Genomic DNA, 15,103 nt, shown 5'->3' with positions numbered 1-15,103 from the left:
TTTTGTTTTTAAACCCTGGGTTGAACTTGTGAGGAAAAAGGCATGTCTATTTGATGCTCAATGTGGATTATAAAGTACATCCATATTTTAAAGAGCAGATGAGGAATGAGCGAGAGTTGGAAGTTGACCAATTTTGTACAATGTTCTGTGATTCTTAGTTGTGGCTGATGTGCAGTATTTGTGAAGAAAGATAAAACGCCTATATTAATATTGAAGGGTAGAAATGGTCCTTATACTCCGCAGCCTCCTGCTCCACCATGTCAGGGCGTCGCCCAATGGCTTGTTTCTGTTGTTCATCTGGAATCTCTTTGTCTTTCACTGACACCGCCTGGGTGACGTGGATGGGGGAGGGGAGGAGAAACTCGTGCACCGAGCCTGACGGCCCGAGGCTCCCGCTCGGGTAACGGTGGAGGGGCTCGCGAGTGAGTGAGGGTTCAGGGGCGGGGCTTAAGCTGTTGAATGAATGGCAGTTGAGGACGGGGGCCTTGTGTTGGCCAATATATGAGCGACAGTTGAGAGGGGCTCCAGCTGACCAACGCGTGACGGTCGAGAGCGGCTCGCGCTGAATGAGTGACATTTGAGCGTGGCTCCAATTGGCTATATGTGTCATGCTCAGAGGGCGGGCCAATGAATGACGGTCAAGATGTGGCGCGCGCTGAATGAGTGACAGCTTAGAGTGGCACCCGCTGGCCAATGAGTGGCGGCTGAGGGCTGTCCCCGCTGGCCAATGAGTGACGACTGAGGGCGGCTCCCGGTGGCCAATGAGTGACGCCTGAGGGAGGCTCGCGCTGCCAGAGGTTGCCTCCATTCGCATCCATGGCGTCTGTGGCGGTGGTGATGAGTTGCGAAGTTGGCGAGGCGATGGTTGCCGCCGGCGCCGCCGGGCTGGAGCAGAAGAAGTTCGAGTACTTTTCCTCCATCAGCCCCATGGCCCGGCGGATCATGCTGGAGAGGCAGAAAATCCGCGAGAAGTACGGGCCGCGCTGGGAAAGGCTGGAGCCCAGGCAGCAGGAGGAGATCATTGACAACTGGCTAGTAGATCCCCAGATCCGCAGCCGGTACAACCTGCACCGCAGCCAGAGAGAGGAGACGGTCTGTTACCCCAGGCTGCAGCTCCAGACCGGCCAGAAGGTTGTACACTTCGGAGAGGAGGTGAGGGAGGTGAAGTGGGGCGGGGTGGGCGCGGACGCTGCTATTTTTCCTGTGCTTTCTAACCGCGATTTTAAAAAAAATTGTGTCCAGTGGCAAAGGAAATTGGGCCCAGAAATGAGACTGACAAAAGCCCTTTCAAACTTTGCAGTGGCACCCCAAAAAAAAAGTCGCGATTTTAATATGAAAAAGTGTAAGGATATCCTTGTAGTTTGCCCACTTGAGGGTTAATCCGCCTTTAATCATGCCCCAGTCCGCAATATGTCAGGAATGTGTCCTGGATCTGTTACAATTAAACCTCTGTGTGGTTTTTCTCTTATTTTCCTCCAAGTCTCTTGCCTCCCTTAAAGTGTTTCTTCGAACAAAGCTTTTTTTTTGTTTCAAGAAATAGACATGCAAGATAGCCAAGATGTGTAGGGAATCACCAACATAACTGTGCCACTTACGATTTTAGTCATTATTGCAGTTTTAAAACTTTTTACCAAACAAAGTTGGAATTAAAAAAAGAACAGAAAATGATCGGAAATACTCTGCAGCAGACCTGGCAGCATCTGTGGAAGGGGCAACAGTTAATATTGAAACGTCCTTTCCAGGATGAAGGAGACGTGATCCAAGAATTGACCTTAAGAGTTAAATTAGGAAACACTTGTATATACAAAGGTGGTGGGAGTTTGGAACTTTCGCAAATGGCAATTGATGCTAGATCAATTGTAAATTTTAAACATGCGATTGATTTTTGCTAACCAAAGGTGCCAAGGGATATGGGGCAAAATCAGGTATAATATGGGTCATAATCAGCCATGATCTGGTGGAACAGACTCGAGGGGGCTAAGCATCTGCAGAATTTGCCATTGATTAAAATATCTTGACTTGTCTACCTTTCAAGTGCCAGCATTTCTTGATTCAGAAAGTTGTGGGTTTATGCCTCACTGTAAATGCTTTCAGTACATAAGGTAGGCTGGATATAAAGGATGATGGAGATTAATAAACAAAGTGCAAGGCACTGGGGAGCAAGTGGTTACCCATGGGGGAAACAATGTGGTAGTAAGAATAGGCGAGTGATGTTTGGGAGTAGTTTGGATCGTGTTTACAAAAGAAACTGAGTTCCGAATGGTATGTTGCTTCCCAGATACTAGGGTTTGGGATGCCATTGAGTAAATGCAAATGATCCTGGAATAGGACAGCAAGCAGCCAGAGTGTGTGGTTCACATGGGGGGACCAATGACAAAGATAGGACTGGATTCAAGGTGCCACAAAGGAGTTAAATTATAGATTAAAGAGTAGGGCTTTCTGGGTAATAATCTCTAGGATGCATACTGAGCCAGACAGGAGAGAGAGATTGCAGTTGTCAGTGTTTGCCTGGAATGATGGTGTAGAAGGGAGAGTTTCAGATTTCTTGGACACTGGGACCACTTTTCAGGCTGTACTGACAGAAGAGTCTTCACCCTAAAATAGAGTGACACCATTGCTTGTGGAAGGGGTAAACAGCAATAAAATGTTTAAACTAGTTAGTCAGGTGAAAGGGGAAAATCAACACTGTCAAAAAAAAGATAGAAAAAGATCAGCTGGACATGTGGGCATGGTGGGGAGAGTTACCCAGATAAGAGTTCTGGCACACAAATGCGCAAAGTATGAAAAACAATGGAGTTCAAAGCACAGATTCAATTTAAAGAGTATGATGTAACCTGAGCATGATTGTAAGAAATGTAATAAAGTAAATATTCCAGGCTTTTGAATTTCTGGAAAGGATGGGAAAAGGAGAGGGTGGGAGTAGTAAAAATTTGCAGGGCAATGGGAACAAGGCGGAGGAGTGGGATTAGATGAGTTCTTGCGAGAGCTGACGTGGACACATCGGGAAGAATGGCCTCCTCCTGTGCAGTAACCATTCCGTGATTCAATGTTGATAAAGACAATTACTGCAATAAAGAGAAAAGAATTTCAGTAAGGGTGATCCAGCAGTGGATACGCCACAGGCAGAGTTCTGGAAATACAAAGGATGCAAAACCTCTGGTATAAATTGCTCATAGCTTCTTGATAATGAGGTCAGGGAAGCAAAGGGTTATATTGGGAGATTTTAATTTTCACAGGTTGTGGGAAACCAAACAGCCCGAGTAGTAAAGGTAATGTTTCTCGATTGTAGTCAGGGTTGTTTTCTGGAAAAGTATGTTTTAAACTTGATAGGTGAACAGGTTGTACAGTATGGGTAATAAACCAAAATAAGTTAACTATCTTACAACAAATGAACATCTTGCAATTATTTCTGTAATGTGATTGAATTTGATATTATGAATGAAATAAGAGTCACAAACCAAGGTTTTAAATTTATGTAGGCAAACTTTGAACAGATGAAAAATGATTTAACTCCAGTAAACTGGGCTGAACTGTTAATTGGTAAACCTACAAACAACAGTATGAAGTATTCAAAGAAATGTTTGGTACAGTGCAAAATCTGTGCATCATGTCCCTAAAATCCGTGTAGGTAAGCAACAATGGTCAACAAACGGAAATAAGAAAGAGCTTCAGGTTAAAAGAAAAGGCTTGCTGAAATGCAGGGGTAAGTGGTATTCCACAGGAATCTGTACTGAGAGGTGGTTTCACATGGTAATTGCTTGGATGAAAGATTAAAGAATTATATCCAAGTTTGCAGATGAGACTAAATTAGGAGGCACAGTAAGCTACACGGATGGAAGCAGGGAGATATAAATGGACATAAGATTGATTGAGTGGGCAAAACTATAGCAGATGGAGTTCAGTGTGGGAAATTAAGATCATCCACTTTGGAAAGTTGAAAAATTCTTAATGGTGAAAGTCTCTGAGCTATGGAGGAGGGTGTGGGTAATCATGTACTCAGATCGATAAAAGTTAGCATTGAGGTACAAAAAGTAATTAAAAAGGCTTAGTGGAATGTTGGTCCTTGTCTCAATACCAAAATTGAGGAACTCTTATTTCAGTTGTATAGAGCCTTGGTCAGATCCCATATGGAGAACTGTATGCAGCTTTAGACCCCAGGGTATATTGGCCTTAGAATGGTACAGTGCAGATTCACCAGAATGAAACAAGGGCTTAAAGAAAGACTTCCATGACTTCAGGATATCCCAAAGTCCTTTCCAGCCAATGAAGTACTTCTGAGGTGCTTAAGGAAGAAAAGGTGGCAACAGGGAGAATTAGGGAGCATAGGCAGCTCTCGCTCTGTGTTGATTTATGCATGTTACCAGCAGGCGCTATCAAGAGTTCAGGTTGCAATTCCTGATTCTCACCTTTATTTTTCATGTAATTTGTAATACCTGCTGCTGCATCCAGCTGAGATCAGCACAGAGCAGCAATTAAATCTGGTACCTTCCATGCTGTATGCTTTAGTACTATATTGAGTGGTGCTTTTATTCACTAGGGGAGAGGTGGTTTCAATAAGCACATATGTTTAATTCCGTATTTACTTTTGCTTCATATATGTCTTGTGTGTAATTTTAGTACTTGAGATATTTATTCATTTCCATCACTTAATCCTATTTTAAATGTAAACCAGTTTCTCTCTCTCATATATAATATATATATTACATGGTAACAGTAACAAGGATAAAACTAATTAGTGACTGCAGATGAAATTCATAAACCACAAGAAAACTCATTTCAATGATTGTCATACAACGCGCACTAATGTTAATGTTATCTTGTATATATGTCTTGCTATTGTTTTTGATTTTGGTTTTGTGTTCGGTAGCTCAGGATAGTAACTTAGACAGCTCTTAAGCACGAGTAATTTTTGTATTGGAGACATCTTCATCTGCAATTGAGCTTTAATTTTTTTTTATATATTCATATTGTGGTGTGGGTATTGCTGGCTAGACCAGCATTTAATGCCCATCCCCAGTTGCCCTTGAGAAGATGGTGGTGAGCTGCTACAGTCCACATGGTGGGCTAGGCCATTTCACAGCACGTTTAAGAGTCAACCACATTGCTTTAGGTCTGAAGTCACAGGTAGGCCAGACCAGGCAAGGACGGCAGATTTTCTTCCCTAAAGGACATTGTGAACCAGATGCATTTTTACGACAATTGACAGTGGTTTCATCATCATCATTAGACTTTTAATTCCAGATTTTTTAAGTTAAGATTCCACCATCTGCTGTGGTGGGATTCAAACCTGGGTCCCCCAGAGCATTACCCTGGGTCTCTGGATTAGTAATCCAGCGACAATACCACTATGCCTTATTTACAATAATAATAGCTGTCATTTAAGTGATTATAAAGTAGTTGTCAGTTAATCCAGTTGGTGCCATATATTGATTTATGACTGCTACTTGAGCTGTTATCTGGTGTTTGATTAGAGCTTTGGAATTGCTTCTTGTTATTAATTGTTGCTTTGTGTATAATCTGTTTTAGCTCCAAGTTTGTCACCATTTTTTTCTACTGGCAGATACTGTCCAAGTAAACAACAGTTGGTGCACACCATGTCATTGAAGTGTCATCATATTTCACTGGCAGAGGAATAATATGCTGAATGTTTACTGAGAATTGATCTGCAGTTTGTTTAACATTTTGTGCGCATTGTACATTGGCCATATTTATCTATCATGATAGTGGCAAAAATATACATCAGGAAACTTGCACTGGATATGAAATGATCAAACAGAAAGTACAGAATCCTTTGCTGTTTTTTCTTCGTACGTTCTTACTAATGGTTTCTGATGGTAAGTTAAGTAGGAATGATGGAGCTCTATTGGGCCTTGTCTGGCAGGCAGCAGAACAGTGAAGTAGGATTGTGAGAATGTTTGAGATATGGCATCTTTCCCGTTTATTCAGTCATTTTTTTCTTGAAGGCCATTATGTTAAGCATTTTTAACATAAAGGTGCTGAGGTATAAACTGATGGTCTCTCTCTTTGAGAGCTAACAACAACTGAAAATTCAACTCTGAATTCAGATGGAATTGTGTACAAATTATCTCTTTGGTCCTTCAAAGACCCTATGTGAATTCAAAGGCTAGTAGGATTTTAACCCAACCATTGCAATATTACAAGGAAACACTTACTTTATATTTTAAAATAAAGTTTAATACGATGGTTGAGGTTGATTTTAAATGTGGTAAAATGAGTTTTAAAGAAAGTGAAGGAAAAAGGCAAAACAAGAAAAAAAAAATTGGATGAGCAGCAGGAGTTTTTGTGCTTACTTCAGACCATACTTGGTGTTAGCCATGATTCAGTGAGCAGGAGTCAGGAGGTTTGGAGACTTAAGCCCCAATCCAGAGATTTGAGTATATAATCTAGACTGACACTTTTGGTGCAGTATTGAGGGATTGCTGCACTTTGAGGTGTTCGCGTGGTTAAATTGATGGCCTATGCATTCCCAAAAGATTCGTGAAACAATTCAAAGAAGAGCAGGGAACCTTTTCCTGGTGCCTTGGCCAATATTACTGTCAATTATCTGGTCATTATCTTATTTCTGTTTGGGACTTTAGGATGTGCAAATTGGTTGCTGCATTTCCTATGTTACAACAGTGACTATGCTTCAAAAATGTTTAAATGGTTGTAAAGCACTTTGTTTTACCATTTTAGGATATTACATGGCAAGATGAACACTCAGCTCCATTCTCCTGGGAAACGAAGGTAAATCATACAAAGTCCCTCTTTGACATAGTAAAGATTGGTCACTTGTTTTCTTATATAAAATGTAACATGTAAAAACAAAATCCTGTGCTGAAAAATATGAAATCACTTTTGCATACAGTGTATCTTCACTGCACGCAAGGACAATTTGAACTTTTACTTTTGTCTTTTTTTAGTGGAGGAACTTCTGGATATCATCAAATAGTAAAAAGTAAAGTACATGAAATCTGTATATTTGAGGTGCACCAGGAAAACCCCCTTATTTGTGAAATTAATTAGTCAAACTAATAACTTGTGATATCAGTGTACCTTATCCTGAGATCATAATTATTAATGATGTTGTTTCAAATTGCCGATTGTTCGTGCCTTGTCACAGCAAAGGTGATGCAATGGCATCAAGTCTTGTGGCACTCCTGTTTAGACATGAGGTTGATCTGGGTTCCCAAGCTTTTTGCTTCTGAGACCCCATCCCCCCCCCCTCCCCTTCCCGTGTTATAAGAATTCAATGTAACAACACATGTATGTTTTCTGTGTTAAAGATAATTGTACAACTAAACATCAATATTTATTGTTTTACTTGTTTAACATGAAACCTGTTCCGGTGCTGAGCAACAATTATCTTCGACAAGCACGCATATGCCAGTCTTGGTCAGTGTTCGTTTTGGCTCGGTACTTGTTTTCATTGATGTAAAGTGTCAGTTCAGTTCATAGCACACGTGCCTCTGAGTCTCAAGGTTGTGGAGTTAAGACCCACTACAGAACCTGAACACAAAAATCAAGGCTGACACTCCAGTGCAGTACCAAGGGAGTGCTACACAGTTGGAGCCATCCTTCGGGTGAGACATTAAACAGAGTCTGTCCTTGCAGTTAAGTGTAAAAAATCCCATGGGGCTATTTCAAAGAAGAGCAAGGGAGTTCTTTCTGATGTCTTGGCTAATATTTATGCCACAATTAACATCACAAAAACAGATTATCTGGTCATTATTACATTTTTATGTGTATGGCAGCTGCAACATGGCATCTATCTGACGATGTGGAAAATTGCCCAGGTATGTCCTTTTCCCAAAAAGCAGAACAAATCCAATCTGGCCAATAACTGCCCCTTCAGGCAACATACTTCTATCACTGATGATGATTGAGTCATCGATACTGTTATCATGTGGCAGTTGCACAGCAATAACCTGCTCTCCGATGCTCAGTTTGGGTTCCGTCAGGGTCACTCAGCTCCTGATCTCATTAAAGCATTGATCCAAACATGGACAAAAAGAGTAAACTCAAGGTGAAGTGAGAGTGACTGCCCTTGATATCAAGGCAGCATTTGACCAAGTTTGGCATCAAGGAGCCCTTGCAAAACTAGTCAATGGGAATTGGGGCGGCTGGAGGGGGAGAAACTCTCCACTGGTTGGAGTCATACCTAGCACAAAAGATGTTTGTGGTTTTTGGAGGTCAATCAGCTCAATCCCAGGACATTGCTGCAGGAGGTATTCAGGGTAATGTCCTAGGCCCAACCATCTTCAGCTGCTTCATCAATGACTTTCTCTTCATCATAATGTCAGAAGTGGGGATGTTCACTGATGATTGCACAATGTTCACCATTCACGACTCCTCAGGTACTGAAGCAGTCCATGTCTATATGCAACAAAACCTGGACTATATTGAGGCTTGGGCTGATGAGTGGCAAGTAACATTTGTGCCACACAATATTGTGAACCAGAAACTGAAGTGGACTAGCCATATAAATACTTTGTAACGAGCAGATCAGAGGCTGAGAATTCTGTGGCGAGTAACTCAACTGACTCCCCAAAGCCTGTCCTCCATCTACAAGGCACAAGGCAGGAGTGTGATGGAATACTCTCACCTTGCCTGGATGAGTGTGGCTGCAACAACACTTGAAACTCGACATCATTCAGAACACAGCAGTCCACTTAATCAGCACCCCATCCACCAACTTAAACATTCACTCCCTATACCACCGACTCTCAGTGGCAGCAGCAATGCACTGCACTCGAGGTTCCTTCGACAGCACCATGAAGGACACAGGCAGCAGATTCATGGGAACACTACCACCTGTAAGCCACACACCATCCTAACTTGGAACTGTATCACTATTCCTTAATTGTACTTGGATCAAAATCTTAGAACTCCCTTCCTTGCAGCACGGTGGGAGTATCTGCACCAGATGGATTGCAGCAGTTGAAGAAGGTGGCTCCTTATCACCTTCAAGGGTAATTAGGGATGGGCAACAAATGCAGTGACACCCACACCCCATGAAAGAATTAAAAAAAAAACAGGCTCTGTATTATGTAATTATTTTGGCAGACCCCTTGAAACCTTCCTGTGGACCCTTGTTGAGAATCCAAGGTAGGTAACATAAACATGTCAGGCAGAATGAGCTTGTATTCTGTAACTTTTGTTACTAACTTCAGTTTATTTTGAGATTGAGTTCATTAGGGTTGTAGTTACATTTTAGTTTCAGCTTCGTATGACTACTTCGAACTGCAGTTCGCCAAATACATTCCATTTTTAATCAGAATATGGTTATGTATTTTTATAACTGTATTGGAAAGATTTATACACAGGTTATAATGGGGAGAGTATGCTGATTCAAAGTAATTCTCCATTTTAAAGAAAATTAATATACTTACCAGAATGTTGACAATTTTTTTGGACCATCCTTCAACCTTGCCAATCACTCTGGTGAACTCATCAGAGAAGCACCCCTTGATCCCAAATTGGCTGTATAGAAAACAAAATGGAGGTTGAGGCTTTGAATTAACTCGAGACACATCCTGAAAAAGCACACTGCACACTAAAGGCTTGGAATGCAGAGTACCTAGTCTATAGTATGTTCCCTGTGGACTGGGCTCCTGTTCAGTCCGTCAGTGGTCACAAGCTCCAATCTTCTCCATGCAGCCACTACAGAAAAATCTTATATTGAAAAAAAAGCAAAAAAAAATTCATTACTTTACTGTTAACTTTAAACTTAAGATGTACTTCCCCTTAGACTCACCTTATCTTTTTTAAGTTAAAATAATTTATCAATTACAGAGTCAGATGGAATTCAACTTTGCCTCCACGGCTGCTTCTGAACAAGGGGTTTCTGCCCAAAGTGAACAACGCCAGCCAGTCAAGACATCCCAAGGAAATCACCAACTTAAAGCATCCCAGGGAGGGCAGCCAATCAAACCATCACAAAATGGAAAGACACCAAGCATGGATGGTCTTGCACAAGCCAGAAAGGAAGAGTCGTCGTCCTTCTGGAAACTGAGTACTGAAAGATCCAGGCTGGAGGGTGAACAGTCTGATTACCAGTGTGTAACCCCAAGTCAGATCAAGTCAATGGAGAAAGGAGAAAAGCCACTTCCCTCCTACTTGAGACAAGAATCACTGTCAAAGGAGAAAGATGAAAATAAATCTGAGAAACCTTGGATGAAGAAGCAGGAACGAATAATTAACACCAGTGTCTCATCTGTGTTTATTGATTTGGACAGGCCTCGAACAAGCCAGCCTTCAGTAAGCGTACTTGATGATGTTTTCACTCGTGGCCATCCTGAGAAATCTCCAGATAAAAAGCTTGTTTCAAAGGAATCTGAAGATGAAGAACGAGATGATTCCTGTGCATCTGATGCACCCTTTTTCTCACAGGTAAGGTTTAATGTGAATATAAATATATATAATATGGGCCACAGAGTTTTTGAGTATAATGGTAATATTATTTGTGCATCTGTGAAGAATGTCAAATTGAATGGCAATATTTTGTTATTTTTAAGTAATTGAAAATGATGCAGCATAACAATGCAACTCTTTCCACCCCCACTCCTCTCCCCCCACAGCCAATTCAAATACTGATAGATAACGTTTAGGCTCTGTCTTGAATCACATTTTCTTCCAGGTTTAGAAGGTGAATGGACATTAATGAAAATTTGTGGCCATAAAAGAAGAAAAATATTAAACGCAAGTGAAAATATGTAAAATATATATAGATAGGGAAGGGACTCCTTGCACATCTGCAGCGTTTAAATTTAGAAAAATTCTTAAATTCAATGCATTGTTTAAAGAAAATTAAAATACTTGTCTTTAGAACCCTCCGGGGTAGTGGAACAGCTTATCTGACCTTCCCCAACCTTGGGTCCCTTCTCTAAACCTTCAGTCTTTTTTATGCACTGCCCAGCTTCTTTTAATAGTTTACATTTACCTCTTCACGTTTCTACTTCCCGTTCCATCTTTTAAAAACCTTCGGGAAACCCATTTGGCCAAATGTTTTGTCATCCTTTCTAACACTGCTCCATGGCTTAATGTTGTTCTGTTACTAATTTCCAACCCCTTGAAGTTTTTAATGTTAAAATTGTTATATAAACACAAATTATTGTTGCAGTTGACATCAGCTCTGCAGGGAGTTTTGCAAATAATCCTTTTCCACCCTGGATGGTGATTATAAAATGAGAACAAAGGAATTGTAGCTCAATAGATTTCATAGTTGATGTGATGTCATTGTACTCTGTGTTGAAGCTGGTAAATTGACTTACAAAACAGCTAACCAGATAACAAAAATAGAATTACCTGGAAAAACTCAGCAGGTCTGGCAGCATCGGCGAAGAAGAAAAGAGTTGGCGTTTCGAGTCCTCATGACCCTTTCACAGAACTTATGAGGTCATGAGGACTCGAAACATCAACTCTTTTCTTCTTCGCCGATGCTGCCAGACCTGCTGAGTTTTTCCAGGTAATTCTGTTTTTGTTTTGGATTTCCAGCATCCGCAGTTTTTTGTTTTTAGCTAACCAGATAATGCTGTCCATTTAAGAAAGTATCTGACCTGGTGAAACTTCTGCTGAGGCATGTTCCGGTATGTAACTTTCACATTTTTGAATGTTAGTTTTGTAGACACCATTTTTAAGGATTTTATATGGACCCCTTGATTTATCTATTCTTCACAAAAGGTGGGCCTGAAATCTCTTGACCTAGTCTGTTTGGGAGCGTATTTGCACAGAATTATAAACAGATGGTTTGCTGCATTTGCAGGCTGTTATGAATTAAAATATTTTCATTCCAAGCCTAGCCAAGGTAAATGTAAAGTCTGATAAAAGGTGCAACTTAAAATATAGTGATGTAAGATATTTAAAGATACATCCTTTGTGGGAAGGGTGATGACCCCAAAGTCAGAACTGTTAAAACTTTTAATTCATATTGTCTTTTCCTCTACAGATTAATACGAGTAGTTCTATTCTAAAGACTGGATTTGATTTCCTGGATAATTGGTAATTTCTCCTGCTTCCTTCACAACCCAAAAACCCACTTTTTGGCCAATTATTATGAAAGTAACATTTGTTAAAAGTTCTGGAGTAGAGGTGGATGAAAGTGAAAATATTACTCAACTGAATCCTCAGCAGTTATTCTTCTAGTCAACCAATTAAGATAACATTGCAGTTAGTAGTATATATGTTATGTTTAAATTTGTTTTCTGTATGTGAAAATGAATCCCTTGAAATTATTAACTGGGTATGCAAACATTGAATTGAGTTAATTTACCCTTTAAAATGCTCCACGGTGAGATTCAAGTGTATATTTCAAGCCAGGATTCCTGCTTCTGCTCATCATTCCATGGACATCCAGTGGAGATAGGATTGGTTCTCTTGATCAATATTTGAAGAACTGTAACTTTATAAAGCAAAGATCAGCAGAGGAAGGGAAGGAAAATAAGTGGAAAATCTTGATACCATACAGTGTTGAATATGCAAGTACAGAAGCTAAGGGCAAGTAAAACCCAGCAGGTGTAAAGTTGCTATCTTCCAAATTGATGAATACAAGGTTGCTCAAGATCAGTTTTTATATTTATGCATGCACACATTATGTAAAAATAAATTCTAAATATCAGTTGTCTTAGAGGATTCCAAAGTAAGGAAAAGTATCCATGGTGCTAAGAAGTGAATTAGTGGCAAGTTGCATGTACAAGGAACGACTGTACTGAAGGTCAGGTGATCAGAACTACATTTTCATGTAAAATTTGCTGTGAAAACAAAGTGAAATAGCCCCACTTAGACTGACTATTCAAACATTGGCTACAATGACATTTTACAGAAAGTAACATGTTAGTTCATCCAATGTAAATGAGTGAAAACTCAAGTTGAAAATCACTTTATAACAGCAAGGGGGATTCATTGCATAAAAGACCGTATGTATTACAAAGTAACATTCCAGAGTTGTTTTAACTTTTGAAATGAATATAAAGTAAATTCCTTAGCTTAGGAAGAAAACGTTCTTGAATCATCTTGCTTGGGGACATATTAATGAATGCCACAAGCACTTAAATCTACTCTAAAGCAATAAAATCCTTAAGAAAATTTTGCTTGTTATTTCTGCATTACATCTGCTGGAATTATAAAAGTGTTCAGTAGAACTGCAGATTCAGACAACAGCTAGCCACTTTAAATACTTTCATGTGTGTGACAACAATTAACCTCAATTATAAATAGTGATTAAGATAATTTAAAATGTTGAGGCTGTTGAGTGTAACTAATACATCATATTCAAGTAGAGAGCTTACTTGTCCTGACATTTAGGTTGTAAATGCTGTTGATATGTCTGTCTTGCATCGTAGAGGATTCTTGTCTTCCACAGGCCTTTTCTATAATATTGCCTATCCAATCAGCTGTGCCAACGTGTATAAAAGTGTAGCTATCAAATGGCTTAATGTTTTTACTGAAATGTATTAAGTGCTGATAAATTTTTGAAATACCCAGTTATCTTGTGTTTTATTCTAATGAACTGCATACATTTTCAATTCAGCACTCTACCCACTATTGCAGGTTTGAACCTGCTGTACCCTACCTGCTGAACTTCAACAACCTGCAATACAGCCTTTGTTCTGCTCCACACTTGAGGTGAAATCAAGATACAAGTTGGCTGGTTCCTGAAACCTCCTTGGTGATGGCCTTGAGCAGAGCTAATGCCTTGCAAAAACTGAACAGACCGACACTTGGTTTCATGCCAAGAAGGTTAGCACCATACATGAAAGGTACCATACCGTACATGCAAACCCTTCACTACCTCACTATGGTACTCTATAACAGGCTCCCTTTGACAACTTTAGCTTAGCAGCAAAGTTAAGGTCACAAATTCAATATGGCACTCTAATTTGCATGATACCATCTTGAATCAAAAATCTCAGCCGCCGCCTTAGTCTCAGTGAGAACAATGTTAAGTCTGCACTTTACCTGCCTTTCTCCACCATAAGGGACTTGGAAATGGCTCTTTATCCAGTGACTGCATGTGACTCTGTAGGCAGTGACTATGCAAAGGCTACCTGTGTGATTACATAGCATATGCAGTACAGGAAGAGGCAATTCAGCCCATACAGTATGCTGGTGTTTATGCTTTCTCATCTTAACTAAACTTCTATTTCCTCCTCCGTGTGCTTTGAGTAGTTATTTATGGCATTGAAGACCATCAATTTCATCAGTTCCCTGAAGAGCACACCTGGCCTGTAGCCCTGCAAGTTTATTTCCTTTTGAATTAATTGATTATTTGTGCATCTACCACCCTTGTGGCTAATGAGTTCTAAGACATCACTGTGTAAAAAGGTTCTGGAGCTAAAAATAAAAGTAGAGTCAGTACTGTGGAATTTTGACCTTCCCTGTTTGCCCATTGTGACTACACTGGGACCAGCTTTCAGTATACCAAAGCCATTAGTTAAGTGTGAATGGTTACTACCCTCAAATCCCCACTGACTGCAGCTCGTTAATCACCAGGCATTCTACACCTCAGCTACATCTATCCTTCCCATTCTGAGTCAAAAATCTCTGGATTTAAGACAGCCAGTGTGTGTGGGTGGGTCTCTATCTTTATCTGCCTGCGTTCACATTCTGAGAAGGGCTGTACTAGATAACCTCTGCAGAGTGGCCTAGAGCAAGGACTTCCAAACATGAGTGAGAGATGCTGACCAAATACCGACAGGCTAACAGGTATTTATCAATAGTCTTGGGGTGGGAGTAATTTTGACTGCTGAGCCAGGCTGGAAGACTGGCATTAATAAGAATTATGTTAAAGGTGAAAATTACACATTCTGACCAATGCATATAAAACAATGATGGGGGCTTCCCAATGAGATCTCCCACTTTCTAGGTTCCCCTTAAACAATAATATTCACCATGTTCTCACCGCTATCTAGCTAAAGGATGAATTCCCTGGTGATTATCCTATATTTTTGGCCTCGACTTGTGGGGAAGAGCAAAACTAGAAACACTGTCTAAAGTTAAAGGTTTTGATATTAGGTCACTCCTCAACCTTCTCTTTTCAAGAGAAAAAAAATCCAGCTTGTTCTATTCCTGAGAGAACCTCAGTTCCAGTATCATATTTGTAAAT

General features: G+C 40.3%; 1 protein-coding gene across 1 annotated transcript; it reads left to right on the top strand.

Moving 5' to 3' along the window:
- The first annotated feature begins 747 nt into the window (after window positions 1-747).
- Window positions 748-13,481, top strand: c2h1orf198 (chromosome 2 C1orf198 homolog). The gene is made up of 4 exons (XM_041183040.1): window positions 748-1,152; window positions 6,697-6,747; window positions 9,796-10,392; window positions 11,948-13,481. The coding sequence occupies exons 1-4, from the start codon at window positions 817-819 to the stop codon at window positions 12,002-12,004; spliced, it is 1,041 nt and encodes a 346-aa protein (XP_041038974.1). The 5' UTR covers window positions 748-816; the 3' UTR covers window positions 12,005-13,481.
- Window positions 13,482-15,103: the final 1,622 nt, after the last annotated feature.

The sequence above is a fragment of the Carcharodon carcharias genome, chromosome 2 (assembly GCF_017639515.1).
Source record: "Carcharodon carcharias isolate sCarCar2 chromosome 2, sCarCar2.pri, whole genome shotgun sequence".
Taxonomy (NCBI): Eukaryota; Metazoa; Chordata; class Chondrichthyes; order Lamniformes; family Lamnidae; genus Carcharodon; species Carcharodon carcharias.
The sequence above is the reverse complement of the archived record's forward strand: the minus strand, read 5'-3'. Positions and strand labels throughout refer to the sequence as shown.